Source organism: Hippocampus bargibanti, linkage group LG01 (assembly GCF_051943395.1).
Source record: "Hippocampus bargibanti isolate YZ-2025 linkage group LG01, ASM5194339v1, whole genome shotgun sequence".
In the NCBI taxonomy this organism is placed as follows: domain Eukaryota; kingdom Metazoa; phylum Chordata; class Actinopteri; order Syngnathiformes; family Syngnathidae; genus Hippocampus; species Hippocampus bargibanti.
The window spans coordinates 15869566-15886308 of NC_142734.1; the positions used below are offsets into that span (position 1 = coordinate 15869566).

At 39.7% G+C, this 16743-nt stretch overlaps 1 protein-coding gene across 18 annotated transcripts in view; it reads left to right on the forward strand.

Moving 5' to 3' along the window:
* Positions 1–16329, forward strand: part of csf1b (colony stimulating factor 1b (macrophage)) — a 29155-nt gene extending 12826 nt beyond the window's left edge. For 7 of the 18 annotated variants that reach the window (XM_088999735.1, XM_088999819.1, XM_088999726.1 and 4 more), the window contains 8 exons: positions 33–152; positions 1340–1402; positions 4178–4348; positions 4438–4639; positions 4722–4858; positions 8127–8170; positions 8270–8307; positions 15218–16329. In XM_088999735.1, the coding sequence (XP_088855861.1) occupies positions 33–152; positions 1340–1402; positions 4178–4348; positions 4438–4639; positions 4722–4858; positions 8127–8170; positions 8270–8306 (774 nt within the window). In that variant the 3' untranslated portion in view covers position 8307; positions 15218–16329. Of the gene's footprint in view, positions 1–32; positions 153–1339; positions 1403–4177; positions 4349–4437; positions 4640–4721; positions 4859–8126; positions 8171–8269; positions 8308–11894; positions 12049–15217 lie in introns of all 18 variants that reach the window. The other 11 variants (XM_088999820.1, XM_088999771.1, XM_088999801.1 and 8 more) reach the window with 8 other exon arrangements.
* Positions 16330–16743: the final 414 nt, after the last annotated feature.

Consider the following 16743-nt stretch of genomic DNA (forward strand, 5'->3'; position numbering starts at 1 on the left):
TAGATGGTGACATTAAAAAGGGTTTTTGTCAGTTGCAGGTAAAGTGTCTGTGTGTGCTTATGTTCCTGAGCTTCCCACTGTCCATGGCTGAGGTCCCTGGACCATGCAGACACTCCATTACTAGGGACCACCTGCTGACACTCAAACATCTGGTAGGTGTTTTCAGAGGTTTCAAAGTCAAGGGAAATTTTGCAATGGGGCCCAAAACATGATATGTCAGTACTTTACAAATGTATGTGTGTGTGCACGTATATGGCCGGGAGGGCTAGGGGCGGGCGGGCGGGAGGGACGGAGGGAGGGACGGAGGGATGGGGGGAGAGATAGATAGATAGATAGATAGATAGATAGATAGATAGATAGATAGATAGATAGATAGATAGATAGATAGATAGATAGATAGATAGATAGATAGATAGATAGATAGATAGATAGATAGATAGATAGATAGATAGATAGATAGATAAAATCATGCACACCTTACTTGATAACATAAGCTGTCCATTGTAGTTACTCCAGTAACTGCTGTCCCAAAGTAAAAATACATTTTACTTTGAAAGTGCAATCATGATAAAAGTAAGGCCATTTAAGGCTACTTACCCTCACCCTACAGAAACTAAAAATGGTTCATCCGACCTGACTCATTGGAAGGTAGTAAGTGGCCTATCATATGGTCTTGTCAGAAGTAGCCAAACACACAAACGCCACCAACCTCTGAATTTGAAACACTTGCTGTGCTGTACAGCAGCAACACTCTGATCTTTGCATTCAGAACCATGTTTTACACAGAGAGTGTATGACGTGACAGCACCACTCATTACAGGAGTAATTTCAGAAATAAAAAAGGAAAAAATAAAATGAACTCCAAAGAAGATAAATAACATAATAAAATGAAGAAACACAAATCATCTGAAGCATCTTTTTCTCTTAGTTTGTTTTGTTCGTCAGTAAATAGAGCCTGACAATCTTCTGAACTTCATATGACTCAGAGTGAGTGTGTGGGACTTGAGTTATCTGGTTATCATAGGCAGCGTTTGAGACCATTAACACATGCAAGCTGGCTGCACTCCATAAAATTTTTGGGTCAAGTATCAACAGCTTATGTCAGGATTAAATTTTGAAAAATGGTCACTTGTCATGATTGCTAATATGGTTGCTTATAATCATTTAAATATTTAATTAACTACACAAGGGTTACGGTACGTTTTCTGTGCACTATTTTTGTTTTGTGAAGAGTGGGGCTGTGTTGTTTTTTTCTTTTCAAAACAGTCGCAGCTTGAATACTTGAAATTGTAAAAAGCAAAAAAAAGTGCATGCTTCTTTCTCCACTTTGTTTGTACAGATGGATAACCAATTGAGAAGCGGGTGTGCGATAACCTACACATTCATAGAACAAAAATCTTTGGTAAGGTACCTTTTAATTTTATGTGCCGGTTTCTTAATTGTTTGAAGTTTTCATTAATAGATTTGAAGACATATGGGCATTTGACCGAATACTGTACATATAGCATTACCTTATTGGTCAATGAATATTTTCTTTGCAGAGAGAGTGTGTGTATTTTGTCATGTTCACTCAAATTGCAAAACCTACAGAATATTGAGTTTTCGGACTAAATAAACATTCAATGCAGTGTAAGAAACATTAGACTCTCTTCTTTTCTCAGAAAAAAAAGTTTATTTCGAGCTTACTTGGTTGTAGAGTTATCTGCATTGAAAGTGTAAAAGGTAAATGCTGTCCCCTCGTGGGAGTGAAAAACATTGCCAGAGGTTTGACCGAAGCTTCAAACTCATCCGCAAGGGAAAACAAAACTCACAAATTCAGGAATGGCTCTCTACGTCATGCTTTTCAATTCCCAAATTAATTTGGGAATGGCAGTGAATGAGTTAACAACATTAACATTAAATTGGTCTTAAACTGGACAGTGACTTTCAACTAGATCGACAAATTGGTAATGTTGTTAAGTTCAGCTTCATTCATCTTCGGCAGCTGGCTAAAATAAAACTTCTCTTTTCTCATGAGCACCTTGAAGCAGTAATTCATGCCTTTGTTATATTTTGGCTCGATTACTGTCATGCGCTTTACTTTGGAGTCAGCCAATCCTCCATGAAGCGTCTCAAGGTGGTCCAGAATGCTGCTGCTCACCTCGTGACTCATACTCGTAAGAAGGAACACATAATCCTGCTCTGGCGTGCCTTCACTGGCTCCCTAGTTCTTTTCAAGATCTTATTATATGTTTCAAACCTTTAAATGGCCTTGCTCCTCTGGCAAAATGTTTAACACATGGTAACATCCATGTAGGGTTCACCAAAGCATAACTGTTCGGGACTGGCCGCTCAGTTTGCCTGTATACCAATCTGGGCAGGAAGTATGGTTGACCTCCAAGGATCTTCTACTTCTGTCCAGTGCCAAATAATGGAATCTTGTTTTTTTTTACTCTTTTGAAACCCAGAAATCAATCCTGCCGCGGTGCATCTGAAATTCCCTACCTCCAAGAATATCAGTTTTTCATGTATCCTGAGTTAAACCAGTCTTCTACAGCCCCCTGATTCCGCTGTCCGTCGACTGATGAACATGTGACAACGGGGATGAGGGTTCCACTATATGGAAGGGCTACCGTATGGAAGAGCGGAGTTGGGTTTTCCGCTGGTTTATGATGGACTCGGGACTGAGCGCTGAGCGCTTTCATTGCTTCTATCCAGACAAATCTTTTTCAGTCAGGGTGGTCTGCATTTCACAAATGCGGCATGTCTGGTAATCGCTCACCTGCAGCTCGTTAAGGCTGGGAAAAGTTTGCTTCCAAGCCAGTTCTCAGTTCAAGTTTGTGCCATAACCACCTGCAGTGCCCTCTGGTTTGTCTCTCGTGGAGTGTTCTCAGCCTGTGTGGATTCTTCCTTCTCTCAATGGTTTCTTTATGTTCCCCCTTAAACTTTAAGTTTGTTTCAGTTTGGATTTTTCCTGCAGTTTTGGCTAACTCTAATCCAGTTTGGTGTTTCATTTGGGGTCATATCCAAACTGCAACAATATATGAACATTGACTTCTGGACATTTCACACTCGTTGGAGAAGAAAAACAATGTCACAACGAAGAGCATATTTTTGCAACGTTTCCACAAATGGCAGTAGAGTGCCATGTTTCACAATTGAACAAGTACTGATGCAATTTTGTCCTGCCCCCACTGGGCTTGAAAACAGGCAGGCATGCACACGTGGAGAGAACATTTCCAGGACAAGGAATAATTTTACAGTTAACATGCAGGAGGCAACAACGGACCGAGTAATTTTATGGAGGAAGAGCTGGAAAATGAGATTAATTGTCCCTCGGGGGCCAGGCGTAGGTGGCGGCTTGTTACGTTTAAAATGCAAGCAGAGTCTTGTTTTCATCAGGCGGCCAAGATAGGAAGTTTTTTTTAGTTCTGTCTCATCTCAAAATCAAAGGCATTTGTTTTACTCCGTTTCGTACAGGGCACCCATGGCTGAATTAGCACATATTTTAATTAAATCAAGACCAATCGAGCCGAGGTTTGACATATATCATCGCTTGTCAGTGCTATTTAATTTTGAAGAGCATGTTTGTTCAATTTCGAAAAAGTAAAAAGTATTGATTAGATATGAAATTTGTGATATTTTAGTCTTTCAAAAACAATGTAGTAGAAGTTGTTTGTATTCCAATGTGTTTGATATTTTTGTAGATTATGTATTTGTTTATTCGTTCATTTGTTTATTTGTTTGTGTATTTCTTTATTTGTGTATTTTTTGCAATATAAAGGTCTACACTTTGTTTTGTCTCGGTTTGCATGCTCTCGACTCTCGATAATTTCTTAATTTACGTTGGTGTGTTTTATACTCCAGCATGAGCAGGATGACAAATTGTATTAAATCACCATTGTTTGCTGCACTTCCTTATCAACACATTCTCTGTCACTGCATCTTTCACATCAAATGTAGAATATTTCACTCACCAGACTTTATGAGTATTAAGTCATATTATAGAATGCGAGTGTGTGTGAGTGTGTGAGTGTGGTTGTGTGCGTGGTGTGTGTTTGTGTCTTGAAAGGAAATACAAATGCTATTTTTCATAAACTAGACAGAACTTTGATGTACGATCACTTTAATGATTATGGACATTCTTCATTTTAATAGTCCGCCTTCCTCACCACATTTTCTGATTCCCCCCACGTAGAGCAAGTGTTGCTTCGTGAAAGCTGCCTTACCCTGGATATTGGAGCTCCTCACCACCCACTTCAAATATAACAGGGGTTCAGTCAACTATAGCTATGTTCAGTCTTTGAGAGCACTCATCCTAAACATCTACTCGCAGAAATGTGTTCCTCAGATCAACGAAGAAGTTGAGGTGGGTGTGTTGGACAACACTAAACGCATATATCATGAAACGGTGATGAAGAAACTGACAGAACCGATATTTCTTGATGGCCATTGCAGGACAAGCCCGAGAGCTTTGAAGTGGTTTACAGTGGGCCGCCGGCAGAAGCACTGCAGAGAGTTTCGAGGGTGCTGTCTGTTTATTTGGAGCTGGTAACGACGAGCGATGCACCCGTGGACTGGAGTTGCCAGTATGAATACTCAAAGTTCTTTGGCTCGAGCACGGAGCAACCTCAAGCGTCCCCCACACAAAGCTGCACAGGTGGGATCATCAATCTTTTGAGGGGATTCTCTGATGTTACCCGGAGCCTCGGAGGTCACACATTGTGTGTAATCTTCTACAGACAGTTATGTTACGAGGTCAGTGAAGGCCTCTCAGAGAAGACCACTGAGAGACCTGTACAAGCTCGGCTTCATCATCTCCTCCATCTTCGGAGCACTACTGCTCATATTTACTGTCTTCTGTATAATCACACAAAAGGTACCGGTGCATTCATTTTGTTAATTTGTTGCGCGAAAATCCCAAACGTGATTGAGTGTTCCTTGGCATCTTGGTTGGGCCCTCTGACAAAGGCACCAGAATAATTACACACTGCATTCCAAGTTATGGCTCATTTAAGATGATGTGACCGATACTACAGCAGAGCTGTGGTCCTCAAACGACTGGGCCTGACATGCACTTAGCCCCTCTCTGAAGCTAGATAAGTACAATTTAGTCACAGTCTAAATGCATTTGCATGCCATGAATTAGATAAAAGATGCAATAGAAGCTGTGGAATGTTTTAAAGGCCCTTGTGATTGGCTGTGAACCAGCCTACTGTTGGAACATGGCTGGGAAAGACTCCAGCATAGCCGCGACACGATTTCAGATGAGGAACTTCGATAATGGATGGAATGTTGTCTTTTCAAAGAAAAGTTGCAGCTGCAATCAATTTATATGAGATCTGTGCAGATGAATTATACAGGAATCCTAACAAGGCACAATGTTGTTCAAATTGAAATATGCACAGGACTGCATTAAGGTGAAATACGCGATCTTGTTGTTAAACATACACATAGTCTTCGAAAACATTTACGGTCTCAGTGTTGGAGAGTATGCTGCAGTTCTGTTCAATTTGTCAAGTGAGATAAACTCTTGCACTCGCTGTTATTATTCCGTGGAGGGAAATTAGTCTTCTACATCTGTGTTCTGTGTCTTGCGGTGTTGTTTTTGGCCGGCATTTTAGGATTAGTCTCAGTCTTTTGGACAAAAACACACATTTGTCCTCTTCACTTTTTAGATATCTCGAAATGTGATAATTTGACACTAGTTTCAGTCAGTGAAATCAATGCTTTCAATACCTATTTAATACAAGTTTCGTATTTTTTATAAAACAGTTGCAAACTTGGCCTTAACTATAACATTAAATAAAAATCTTTTTGCCCAATAATCATGTCTCGCACTCAACCTTTACTTGAGCTTTTTAATTTTTCTCTCAAGCAGTTTCCAAAAATAAAACTTAAAAAATATATGTCAGCAGATAAAAAAAAAACATCGTGAGAAATCTAGACCTTGAAATGTGAACGGTATCGGGTTGCAAAGGTTGTAAACGGGGTACATCGAAGTGAGTTTTTGTATGAGTTTTAAGATAATTGTTGGAAACATGCTAAGACTGAGATCAATGTGGTACTGAACTGTGGAGGCACAGTGTGGAACAAGTTTACCACTGTTGTGTTTCCAGATTTTTTTGAAGCGGGGGGAGGAGGGTTGTTGTAAATTGCTAACATTACCTTGTTTCACAAAAAAAATCTAAATTAGAATTGTGAGCAATTTACAATTCTGCTGCAGACTGAGAGGTACAAGGTTCATTCGAAGGTCAAGAGGTGTGGCCTGCATCTGTTGGCTCTGAAATACTGACCGGGATGTCAAGACATCTCAACGTTGCAAGATGAAGTTGTATCTGGTTTTCAGGTCAACAGGTCCACAATGGTTGACGGTTGAAAATCTAAGCGGTGCGCCGTGTGAAAAAAATTCAGCGGCCATGCCCGCAGTGCTCAAGAGGAGAAACAACAGATGGATTTTTCATGATTTTAAAGCCTCGTTCTGTATTTAATTTTTTTGCCATTCAAATGTTGCAAGTTTGTTGACAGCATGCTTGTCTGTCAACCATGTCATTCTTATTTTTGTTTGACACAACACAGTGTTTCCTGACGAGTGTGCCTGTGTCCCGTGAGATCTTCTAAATTGTGCCTTGGGAAATTTTCACATTTCACTGACTGGTAATTGGTCAAAAAAATTAAGAAATAACTTATCTGTGTCAGTAATTTATGGTGAAAGCCAGAACATGATTTATTAGATAGAAGAAAAAAATATGCGACATGTCGATCCAGTTTTCGTGACATTTTTGTTTGGTGGTGTGCTGTGACATTGTTCTGATTTAAAACGTGTCTTGGCTTTTGTAAAGATTAGGAATCACTGTTCAAACACATTATATAATTGTTCTGTCAAATTTGCCACATTTCTGCCATATTCCACTTGAACACACATAGATTTCAGTTCAAGCCTTCCCTGTAAGGTACTCATATTGGATTATATTTACTTTCAAAATGCATGTAACATGACAGAGAAATGGGCTCTAGTGATCACTCTGAGTAGCTACTTGATTATGCAGCCTTAGTGGAAAATAAATCAATACATCAATAATAGGCGGCCACATTTTTAACATGTTGCCTCCTCGCCTATTGCCCAAAGATGGCTGGGATAGGCTCCAGCATGCACTTCGACCCTTGTGAAGATAAGCGGGCCAGAAAAGGTTTTTGTGGATATTATACAGATGTCAATGAAGCAGTTTCACAGGATAGCTTAGATTTACGACTAAGTTCTGTATGGTAAAATTACAAATGAACTCAACATGCTTCATGCTTAAAATGATTATTGTATTGTATGTGCAAAATCACAGCGGATTGGTTCATGCATGGATCGGATTAGGAATGTTGTGAGAAAGTGTGTTTTCGTGATCCTATTATCTTTGGCGGTGCAACTGGTGTTGCTATTAAGTGTTCATCTCGTGAGCCCTTGTGGTCATGTGTGCAAACATGGTCAGATTTCACCAGGCTGAGCTATGATGTGCATTCCATCCCATGTTGCGACCCAAAAACGAGTTCCCGCCTTCAACTTACAGCCAGTAACGCTAAAACCTCAGTGAGCAGTGAGCTCAGATGAACACCACTCTGAATACATTCTGACCATCTTGATATGAATGCTAAACAGCAAGAAAACCAAGACATATGGATCGTCTCGAGTCAAACTCTTTCTTCCTTTCTCCATCAATATTCTTCGCACATCGTATGTCTGGATCAAAACTATCAAGTTCAGTAAGTGGAAACTCCTTGAGACTTAAAACAGCAGATTTACTTTGGCCATGGCCGTCCCAAACAACTGGAGCCCACCAGGCGATACTTTGGTTTAACCAAAAGGGCAACAAGCCATGACAAAATAGTTTGACCATCACCAGCCCGTATGTTGGCCTGTTCACTGATCATCTTCAGTAAGATGGTTAGCGGCAAATTGTGGTTGTTTGTTCATTCTTTTTTATGTTTATATCTTAACTAATGAATCTATGCCAGGAAACAATGTTGATCCCAGATGCATCGCATGTAATTGCTGTTATTCCAACTTTACGACGGACTCTATGAATGCATTTTATGAGAGATGGGTCCCTGCAGTGTTTTTGCAATAAACTCATGATGTCCCTTTCTTTGAAAAACAGAGGACCCACGTCCGTCACAGATTGGGATCTTTTATGATTTCTAGGTAAGAGCACATTGCACAGCTCCTGAAAAAAAATACAAATATTATAAAAAAGATGTTCTTTTTTTGTAATCTTGATACATGTTGTCATTTCATTTGCAGCAGAAACCAACAAGGCACAGAACTGGAGCTACAATAATGTGAGTATACTTGTAAATTACATTTCCATGCAAAGGTTTGAGCTAAAAGGGTGGGGTGGGGTGGGGTGGGGGAGATCCTGGGCAGTTTTACAAATTCATGTCAAATTGATGAGATCACAGCAATTGGTTTATTCCTGTAATAAATGATGGCTGAGACATCCTCCAGTGTGTCATACATGCATAGAGGATTTTCCCAGAGGGGTTAAATGAGGTGCAGAGAATAAAAACACGGCCAAAGTTTGGCTTGTAAGTTCCCTTACTTTCCGGTTGAGGAGAAGGACGTCTGGAAAAAGGCAAAGTCGTCTGACGGGAGGGTATTGACTTCCTGGACCTGCATCTGCCACCTTGGTATTTTCATATTTCTTCCTGTTTGTATTTGAGCATAAACCTGCTAGGGTGGACGATTCATTTTCCCCTCTTCACCAATGTGTAGGGTTTTCCTCATCATCTCCATAAATCAACTCTTTGATCTTCTTTGCTTCCTACTCGGTGGCTCCATTTCCATCTTCCTTTCACTACTATCACGAATTGGTTGGTCTTTTGTCTTGGTCATCTTTTGACTGACTTCGAACCTTGCTGATGTTGCACAGGAATTCACCACTGATCAACCATGATCCAAGAAGAGCAGCCCATTTGTTTAGACTTACTTTGTCGCCATATCAGTCAAATACTACAGAATGTTTCATTCTGCTAAAGCACCTGACATTCACGCAACAGTGCAAACATTGATTTTCAATATACCTTCCAAACTTCGGAGAACAGTTTCCTTCCCGCTGTTTGCTGTTTGGGTCGCAGTAAATTGCAAACCATCTCAATTTAAACAGGCTTGTCAAACTTCAGTTTAAGATTTTTTTCTATTTTCTTGACTGAACTGTTTTGGGGTCAATGATTTATGACACGAAAACAAGGAATGAGATAATTTTACTTTCAAATGTTTATATTATTGTCAGAGATATGACAGGAGACCCTTTGCACTTTACAGATCAAATATGGTAGCCACACATAAACAATTGCCGTAATTTCAATAATTGAATCAAGTTTATAAAGATTGAGTCTGATCCCACAGTCGCATAGCAGTTACCAGTTCGAAAATATAATTTGTATCATTATTAATTCTTTCTTTCTTTTTATCAATCGCCGAGCCAGTTCTATATGTTTCAGTATAAAGGATCATGCTTTTATCACGTTTATATTGTATTAATTTACTCTAATTAATCAAACTTTAATTTTTTTCATTCATCAGTGTCCTAGCTCAGAGTCAGATGGTTTCAAACTAGAATACCGCATGGGAATGCCCACTGTTTGTTTCACTTTCACTCTACAATGAATGGTGAGTCTTCTACTATCGACAGCTGCATCATAAATTTTGAACAGAGTGACCGGCCGCCCTGATAAGGAACCACTCACAGAGAAAACCAAATCTTGCTCTTTTGCCATAAAAGACAACTTCCTGATTTAATGTGAAGGAAATAACTCCGGCATCTTAGTTGTCTCATCTGAATACGTGCATGTTTAATATCTGATAGAACAAATCTCGTCACCTCTTAAAACATGTTTATTTTCTTTTTCAATTTTGTCAATTTTTGGTGAACAGCTTGTCGCGTTTGAACATTATCCTCCCCTTCTTGTGATTTATGCCTGCATGAGGAGTCCCACACATTGATAAGAATCTTTTGTTAACAAACGCTGTGTAAATTCTTCTTTTCTTAATTCAATCAATATCCTCAACCCTCACAACAGTGTTTACAATTGTGCTAAACCTTATATCACATGTTTAGTGAGCTCAGGCATTCCTGCCTACAGGTCTAACCCATCTGATCCTCATTTCTAATCTAATTCAATTCAGTCTATATGTACGCACGTATTAGAAATCGTCCACACAGCTCACCTTTCATTTCCAGAACCATCAGCCTTCACCACTCGAGAACAAATGTTACCTCACAACTGCCTCAGAACAAAACATATGCGGAAAAGTGTTCAACACCGCTTCTTTCTATCCCCTGATTGAAAGGGAAAAAAATCGCAACAAGTTAACTCGAACCTCAAAACATCATTGTTTTTACACTTTCACTTCTACCAAAGCATTCCGTCCTCACATTTCTTCCCACTGCGGCAATGATGAATTAGACTTTTTCTTTTTTGCTATATTAGCTGCCCAATCAAGGCAGTCAAAAATCAACAGTACACAAAAACATTCCAGATTAAGCGAGCAAAACACAAATACAGTAAAGTCTCGTTATATCGATATCGGATATAACGATAGTCCCGGTTATATCGATACTATTTCTATGCACGCACGGAGAAAATTACATGCAAACAGGGTCGGATATATCGATAGTCCCGGTTATATCGATATTTTTTCGGATTCCCTTGAATATCGATATAACGAGACTTTACTGTAACATGCCTTCCGGCATACCCGAAAATATTTTCTAATTATTCATCGTATTGTTTACTTCATTTTAGAGCATATTTTCTCGAACCATCATAATCCTTCTCCATGTACATGTTCCACACAACACGCATTCCAATAGAATGCCATCCATCACTAATATGATTTTTGTATCTCTCTTTCCTGTTATAAAATGTAAAATTCTAACTCACGTTACCCTCTGAAGTCTAAAAACCGATACTTTGGGACTTTTTTGGACCCAACTCGCATTTCTCTCTGTGTGAAAATGCGGTCCGTGTCCGTTTCAAAATAATTTTGGCAGCTTTATGCCTTCAGACACTTGTCTTGCTTAAAACCATACGGTAATAATATGCTAAATTTGTCTTTTGCCCAATCTTTATAAGTCTCGTTATATCGATATTCTCGGGAGTTAGAAAAAAATATCGATATAACCGTACTGTCGATATATCCGTCCTGCGCCGAACTGCATTAAAGGAGGGAGGGGGCGGGCAACACGTAAACGTAAATCTTTGTTATGGCCTGTCATTTTATCATTGGGTTCATGGATTGCGTATCTAACATGCTTTTTGTACAGTAGTGAAGTGAAAAACAAATTTGTGCATAAAATAAAAACGTCTTTACACTTTTTTAATGACTATTTCCTTTCAAAAATGCCACCAATGCAAAATCCTCATGTTCTATTCACACGAAACCACGAAAAAAAAACAGTGATTGTTGCAAGCGATAAAGATACATCTGAATGATACACAATTAAATACAGTACATGCATGAAAAACCAAAACTGCAACGTTTACATTAGTTACGTTGATGAAGTACATATGTTTGGTCTGAGAAGCGTGTTGCGCCCAAAAGCCGCCATTAGATGGCATCCAAGCACCATATAAGAAAGGGGGGCGGCCATCGGGAGCTCGCCATTTTGTGCCTCTTTTTTTTTTTGGGTGAGAGATGTTCCCCCAATGTTGCCTCAAAATGGCACATATAATATGTATATGTATAATGTATTTTGTTTTTCTACTTTCATTCCTTTCATCACTTTGCTGCTGTGAAATGTAAATTTCTCCACTGTGAGACTAATAAAGGCATATCCAATCCAATCCAATAATTCTTTAATCGATTGCAAACATGTATGCGATTGTTGTCGCCATTGTTGAAGAAAATGTCTTCTGCTACACAGGGAGCTGGTCACGTTACAAACTCACGGCACCACGTCACGTGACCAAGTCGACCAATGGCGCGACCGATACAGCGACCAATAGAGCGCAGCGACCGATACAGATTTCGATAATGGTGGTACTGTATAGAAACCCCTAAGCAAATATCGATTATCAGTAAGTATCTTTTGTATCGATATATACATAGCAAAATGGCCGGCGGGAGATGAAAAAGAGCACCGTCGTAACCGGATTATCGTAGAAACCATGAATCGTACTAAACGGAACTAATTATACACAACAAAACTAGAAATGTGCACGGGAAATGAAAATAGTGTCGTAATAAGCAGTATTATCAATATAAACGATATCGATATAACAAGACTTTACTGTATTTTAATAACATTTTAGTTCTGCCAGCATCTCTTTCAGAGTAAGGTTATTCTCTTTTTATAGGCACAATTATATCGCATTATCGATTTGGTGTTTGCCATCGACGAGCATTAATTCATCAACCTCATTTCGGCACCTAAGATCGAAGGCAGTTTGATTTCGAATGTCCGAGTCGGACTGACCACATTCCAACACAAGTGTGTTGCCAACTTTTTATACATTCGGGGCGCCCCTAAATACTGCCTGAGATCTGCGGCCCGAAACACGCATCGGGCTATGTTTTTTTCCCCTGTTTCTTGTCTGGTCTTCCATCTTTTTTTCTCGCCGTCGTAAATATTTACTTGAACAAACAGTGTCGATCCTTCAACATCTATATCAACCAATCGTTTTTTATCAACAAATTCTTCTTCATCGAGGCAGACTGGCGACTGATATGATTTAACTCGTTGCCAAAAACGGGAAGACTTCCGCATAGCCATGTTGGTGCCTAGATTTCACTGTAATTACAGGAAATCGCAATCTCGTTCCGGCGTGTTTTTTCGAAATAAAATATTTAGGTACCGGCGCCGAATTAAATTTTCATTAATACTATCGAAGCTGAGCGAATTATTAGCGTTCGATTTCCGCGACGTCCCCCTTCTCTCTCTTTTTTATTGCTTCTATGAATTTGGTCCAGTTTTTCCACGCATAGGGCGGACTCTATAACTGGGTTCGTTCAGTAGGACAACAATTCAAATTTACATTCGTGGTTTCTCCTTCTTCAACACCCAATAGGTGAGGAGAACTTGCATCTTGCATCCACAAACGTCTGCTGTTTGAATCCCACTGTATATATAATGAATTATGACACGTTATCGCAATTCCAATCACACTCAGATGCGCTCATGGCGGAAACAGCCTGCGCGCGACAGTCAAGCTCGCAAGCTTTACTCATAGACCTGCATGCCCACACATTGACTCACACAGTCTCAGAGGCACAGACACACGGACACACAGACACAAGGATGATCAGTCCTTGTGTACCCAAAAACTAAGCTTAGTTCAGCACTCTAACTACCACAGAAACTAGCTTATTTTTTTACGAGCCAACCGGCTCTACCTTTTTCCTAAAATCAGTGTCCGACTGACCTTTCATACGTTTTAATGGCGTACTGGCCCTTTAAAACGTTCTCATTTTCCTAAAATCAGTATCCGACTGACCTTCCGTACGATTTTTTTCATGGCGCACTGGCCCTTTAAAATGTTCTCATTTTCTTCCAAACTTGGACTATCGTTTCATTCTTCCCGCTGTACTGTCGTTTATCTTCCAAGACCCAAACAAAAGGCCTTGTACTATCTTTTATTCTTCCAGCATTATCTTACAAGACCCAAACAAAAGGTACTATCCCAAATCAGACTGACCTCAATTTTCGGAGACAACCCTTCCGACCCTGAGCCTGCCCAGGTCCATTGGAATGGCGTTTGCGTCTCACCCGGTGAGCAGGCCAGGCTTGTGGCCCCAAGAAAAGGAGGTCCTCTCGAAATCTCGATGGCTTCGCCGGTGCACCGGTTCTTGACAGTCGCCGCAGACCGCTCACCCCAAGAGATGCGTTGCCATCCCGAACGAGCCCCCAAAATGTCAGAGATATGACAGTCAGACACTGTGGACAGAGACTCGGAACCAGAAAGATTGTGCCTACTGCCGGCAGGAGACGCAGCCATCAATGACATACGTCTGAATTCTGCGCCCCTCTGCCAAGCTATTCATTGAGAGTATATGTAAATTAAAGTGATACATTAGTAAAACATAGTTTTCTTGATTAGAATACCACGCCTTTGGACGTTCTGGGCAGCACAGCTTGATGCAATAAAACATTGTGTTTCCCATGAACTGATAAATTTGTAATCTAGCGCTTGTGCAGGATGTTCAAGCCGTAAATAACTTTGGTGATAAAGGAGTATCCCAAGTCAAGGGTGGATCTCCTAGATGAAGCTGACAGTTTACCTTGCTGTGTCTGTTTCACTCAGATTTACTGTGGCAATCTGCACCTTGACTGTGGCTCTATTGTTTAGTTGGCCAGCAAAGCACTGCACTTTTAAACATGATAACTTCTTATTCTCCATCAGTTACCTACTTTATAGGGAACCCTCAGATAAACTACAAAAACAGTAACAGCATGTAAATGATGGTACAGTACATTGGGGGTTATTATATACACCTGGGGTTATTGTTGTTTTTACACATGGGAGGTCTTTTAAGTCAGTCAACTCCACTGTTTTAGCTGTGTAAACATTGAAGTTGGGGCTCAACAACTGTCTTGAAACCGGGGGCCAATATCTTTGGCATTGATTAATGTGTGCAATTATTCTCAAACCAGCCTTCGCTGTACGCTATTATGAATGATAAATGAAAACCATTCATAGAAGATTATGTTGATCATTTTCCACATTCGTGATCATGAATGGATGACCAATGTAGAAAATCGATAAATATTGTTTGTAACATGTTTACATTTACAAAGGATGACGTCCACATGGTCCTATTAGCCCACCGGCTTCTCATGTGGTCCTTGGATGAGAAGTAATATAATAAATACAATCTGGACTCTTCTGGTAGTAAAACACAAACATCATTTGACTAGGTCATAACTTAAGAACACACACACACAGACACTAAACAACAAAATCTATTTTGACTGAACTACCTGTCAAATTGGACATGTTCTCAAAGGAAGACAAATGCATACAATGGGCACCAGACTATTTTCTTTATTCACAGGCATTTAGTTTCACATCGTTGCTCCTATTAAACAAAATAGCAACACAAAAAGTTTGTACTCTAACAGGATTGTTTTTGTTGTGCACTTTGCCGAATTATGTCCCGGATATCTGTTGTCAGATGGCATGAAATGATTATTCAGTATGATCTATGGCTGATGTGCACATTTCCTCTTGAAATTCTTTTGATGTGCAGTGTGGTGAGACTGCGAGGCCTGACCAAGATATCACGGAGAACTGCATTTGATCTACAAAGTCCGGCATTGCATTCCAGTAATTGGCCATGCTGACGAGTTTAATTTAGGAGAAACAATGGCGATGGACATTTTGGTGAAGAAATATTCTGTGTATATCATGTTTATGCATCCTATTCCAAATACATTTCCAGTCCGCTAAATGTATTTCTGCACGACACATTGACTCAGTGTGTATCGCCTAATCAATTGTTTGTATCTTTGTTCAAAAAGTTATTTATTAGTTTGATTCTATACAATTGCTGTATCATAAATGCAAATCCATAATGTATATTTGAAATGACCACATTAGTAGTTACCGCACAATATGCTTCAAGCATTTTACAGCATCATTCTTGTTTGACTTCACATTTTACGAGGAGTCCAAAACACAATGACAGAATTGTACTTCCTGTATTTGATTCGGCCCATTGCACTTAACTTGCTGGTTAGCGTGCCGCATTGTTTATCCATATATGGGCGCGGCGTGTTGAGCAAAGACAACCAATTCCTGTTGTATTGGAGGAAAACTATGCAGTATAATATGATCTATGACACCAGCTCATCACTTCTGGCTGTTTCTCAACGAACAATCTACCCCATGACATTAATCTGTTAACGTTCTTCCAAACAGTCCAATGTTTGTTTCAAAGTAAATGTTTTAACATCACTAAGTCCAAAAATATGTTTTGACGAAAAAAGATGTATCCTTCCATTTAGATGGTATTTTAAAACAAATATTTACAAATATTTCACAAAGAAAGTTATTTGTATGTATTTGATAAAAAACATAAACATTGGTTGCATGTGATTCAAATGTTTTCAACTGACTTTTTTTCTCCAAGGCGAACATGGGACATTAACTACATTTTAATCATGTGAAACCGATGTCCATGAACAAATTATGGCCTGTGACACAAAGCAGATGGGTCGTTAATGACGGACATAATGTAATAAAATAAAGACAGCCAAACAGAATCAACATTGGGATGCACTCAACACACTGACGGCTGTCTGGCTTTTAAAAGCAGCCATGGAACATCCTTCCCAAAAGGCAATAAACATTTTTGATGTATCACTGTATTCATTTATTGCCAGCGTTGCTTTATAGAGGATTATTCATTCCCTTGTTGGCCATAACATTAGGTACAATGTCATATTGAATGAAAACCTGTGTCGGAAATTCCATACCGACTTATTTACCAAACAGTGCTGGAGTGCTAGAGCATATCCCAGTTGATTTCGGGCAGTTGGAGGGGTACACCCTGAACTGGTTGCCAGCCAATCGCAGGGATCACGTAGACTAACAACCATTCACGCTCGCAATCACACCTAGGAATAATTTCAGGTGTTCCTGCCATGGACCGTGAGGCGGACGTGCGAACCAATCGCCCGCCGTGTTGCCTATTTACCAAACAGTATGCATTCAATAATACCACACGCAGACTTTGTAATGAGATGACATATTCAGTTATCTGTTTATTTTACA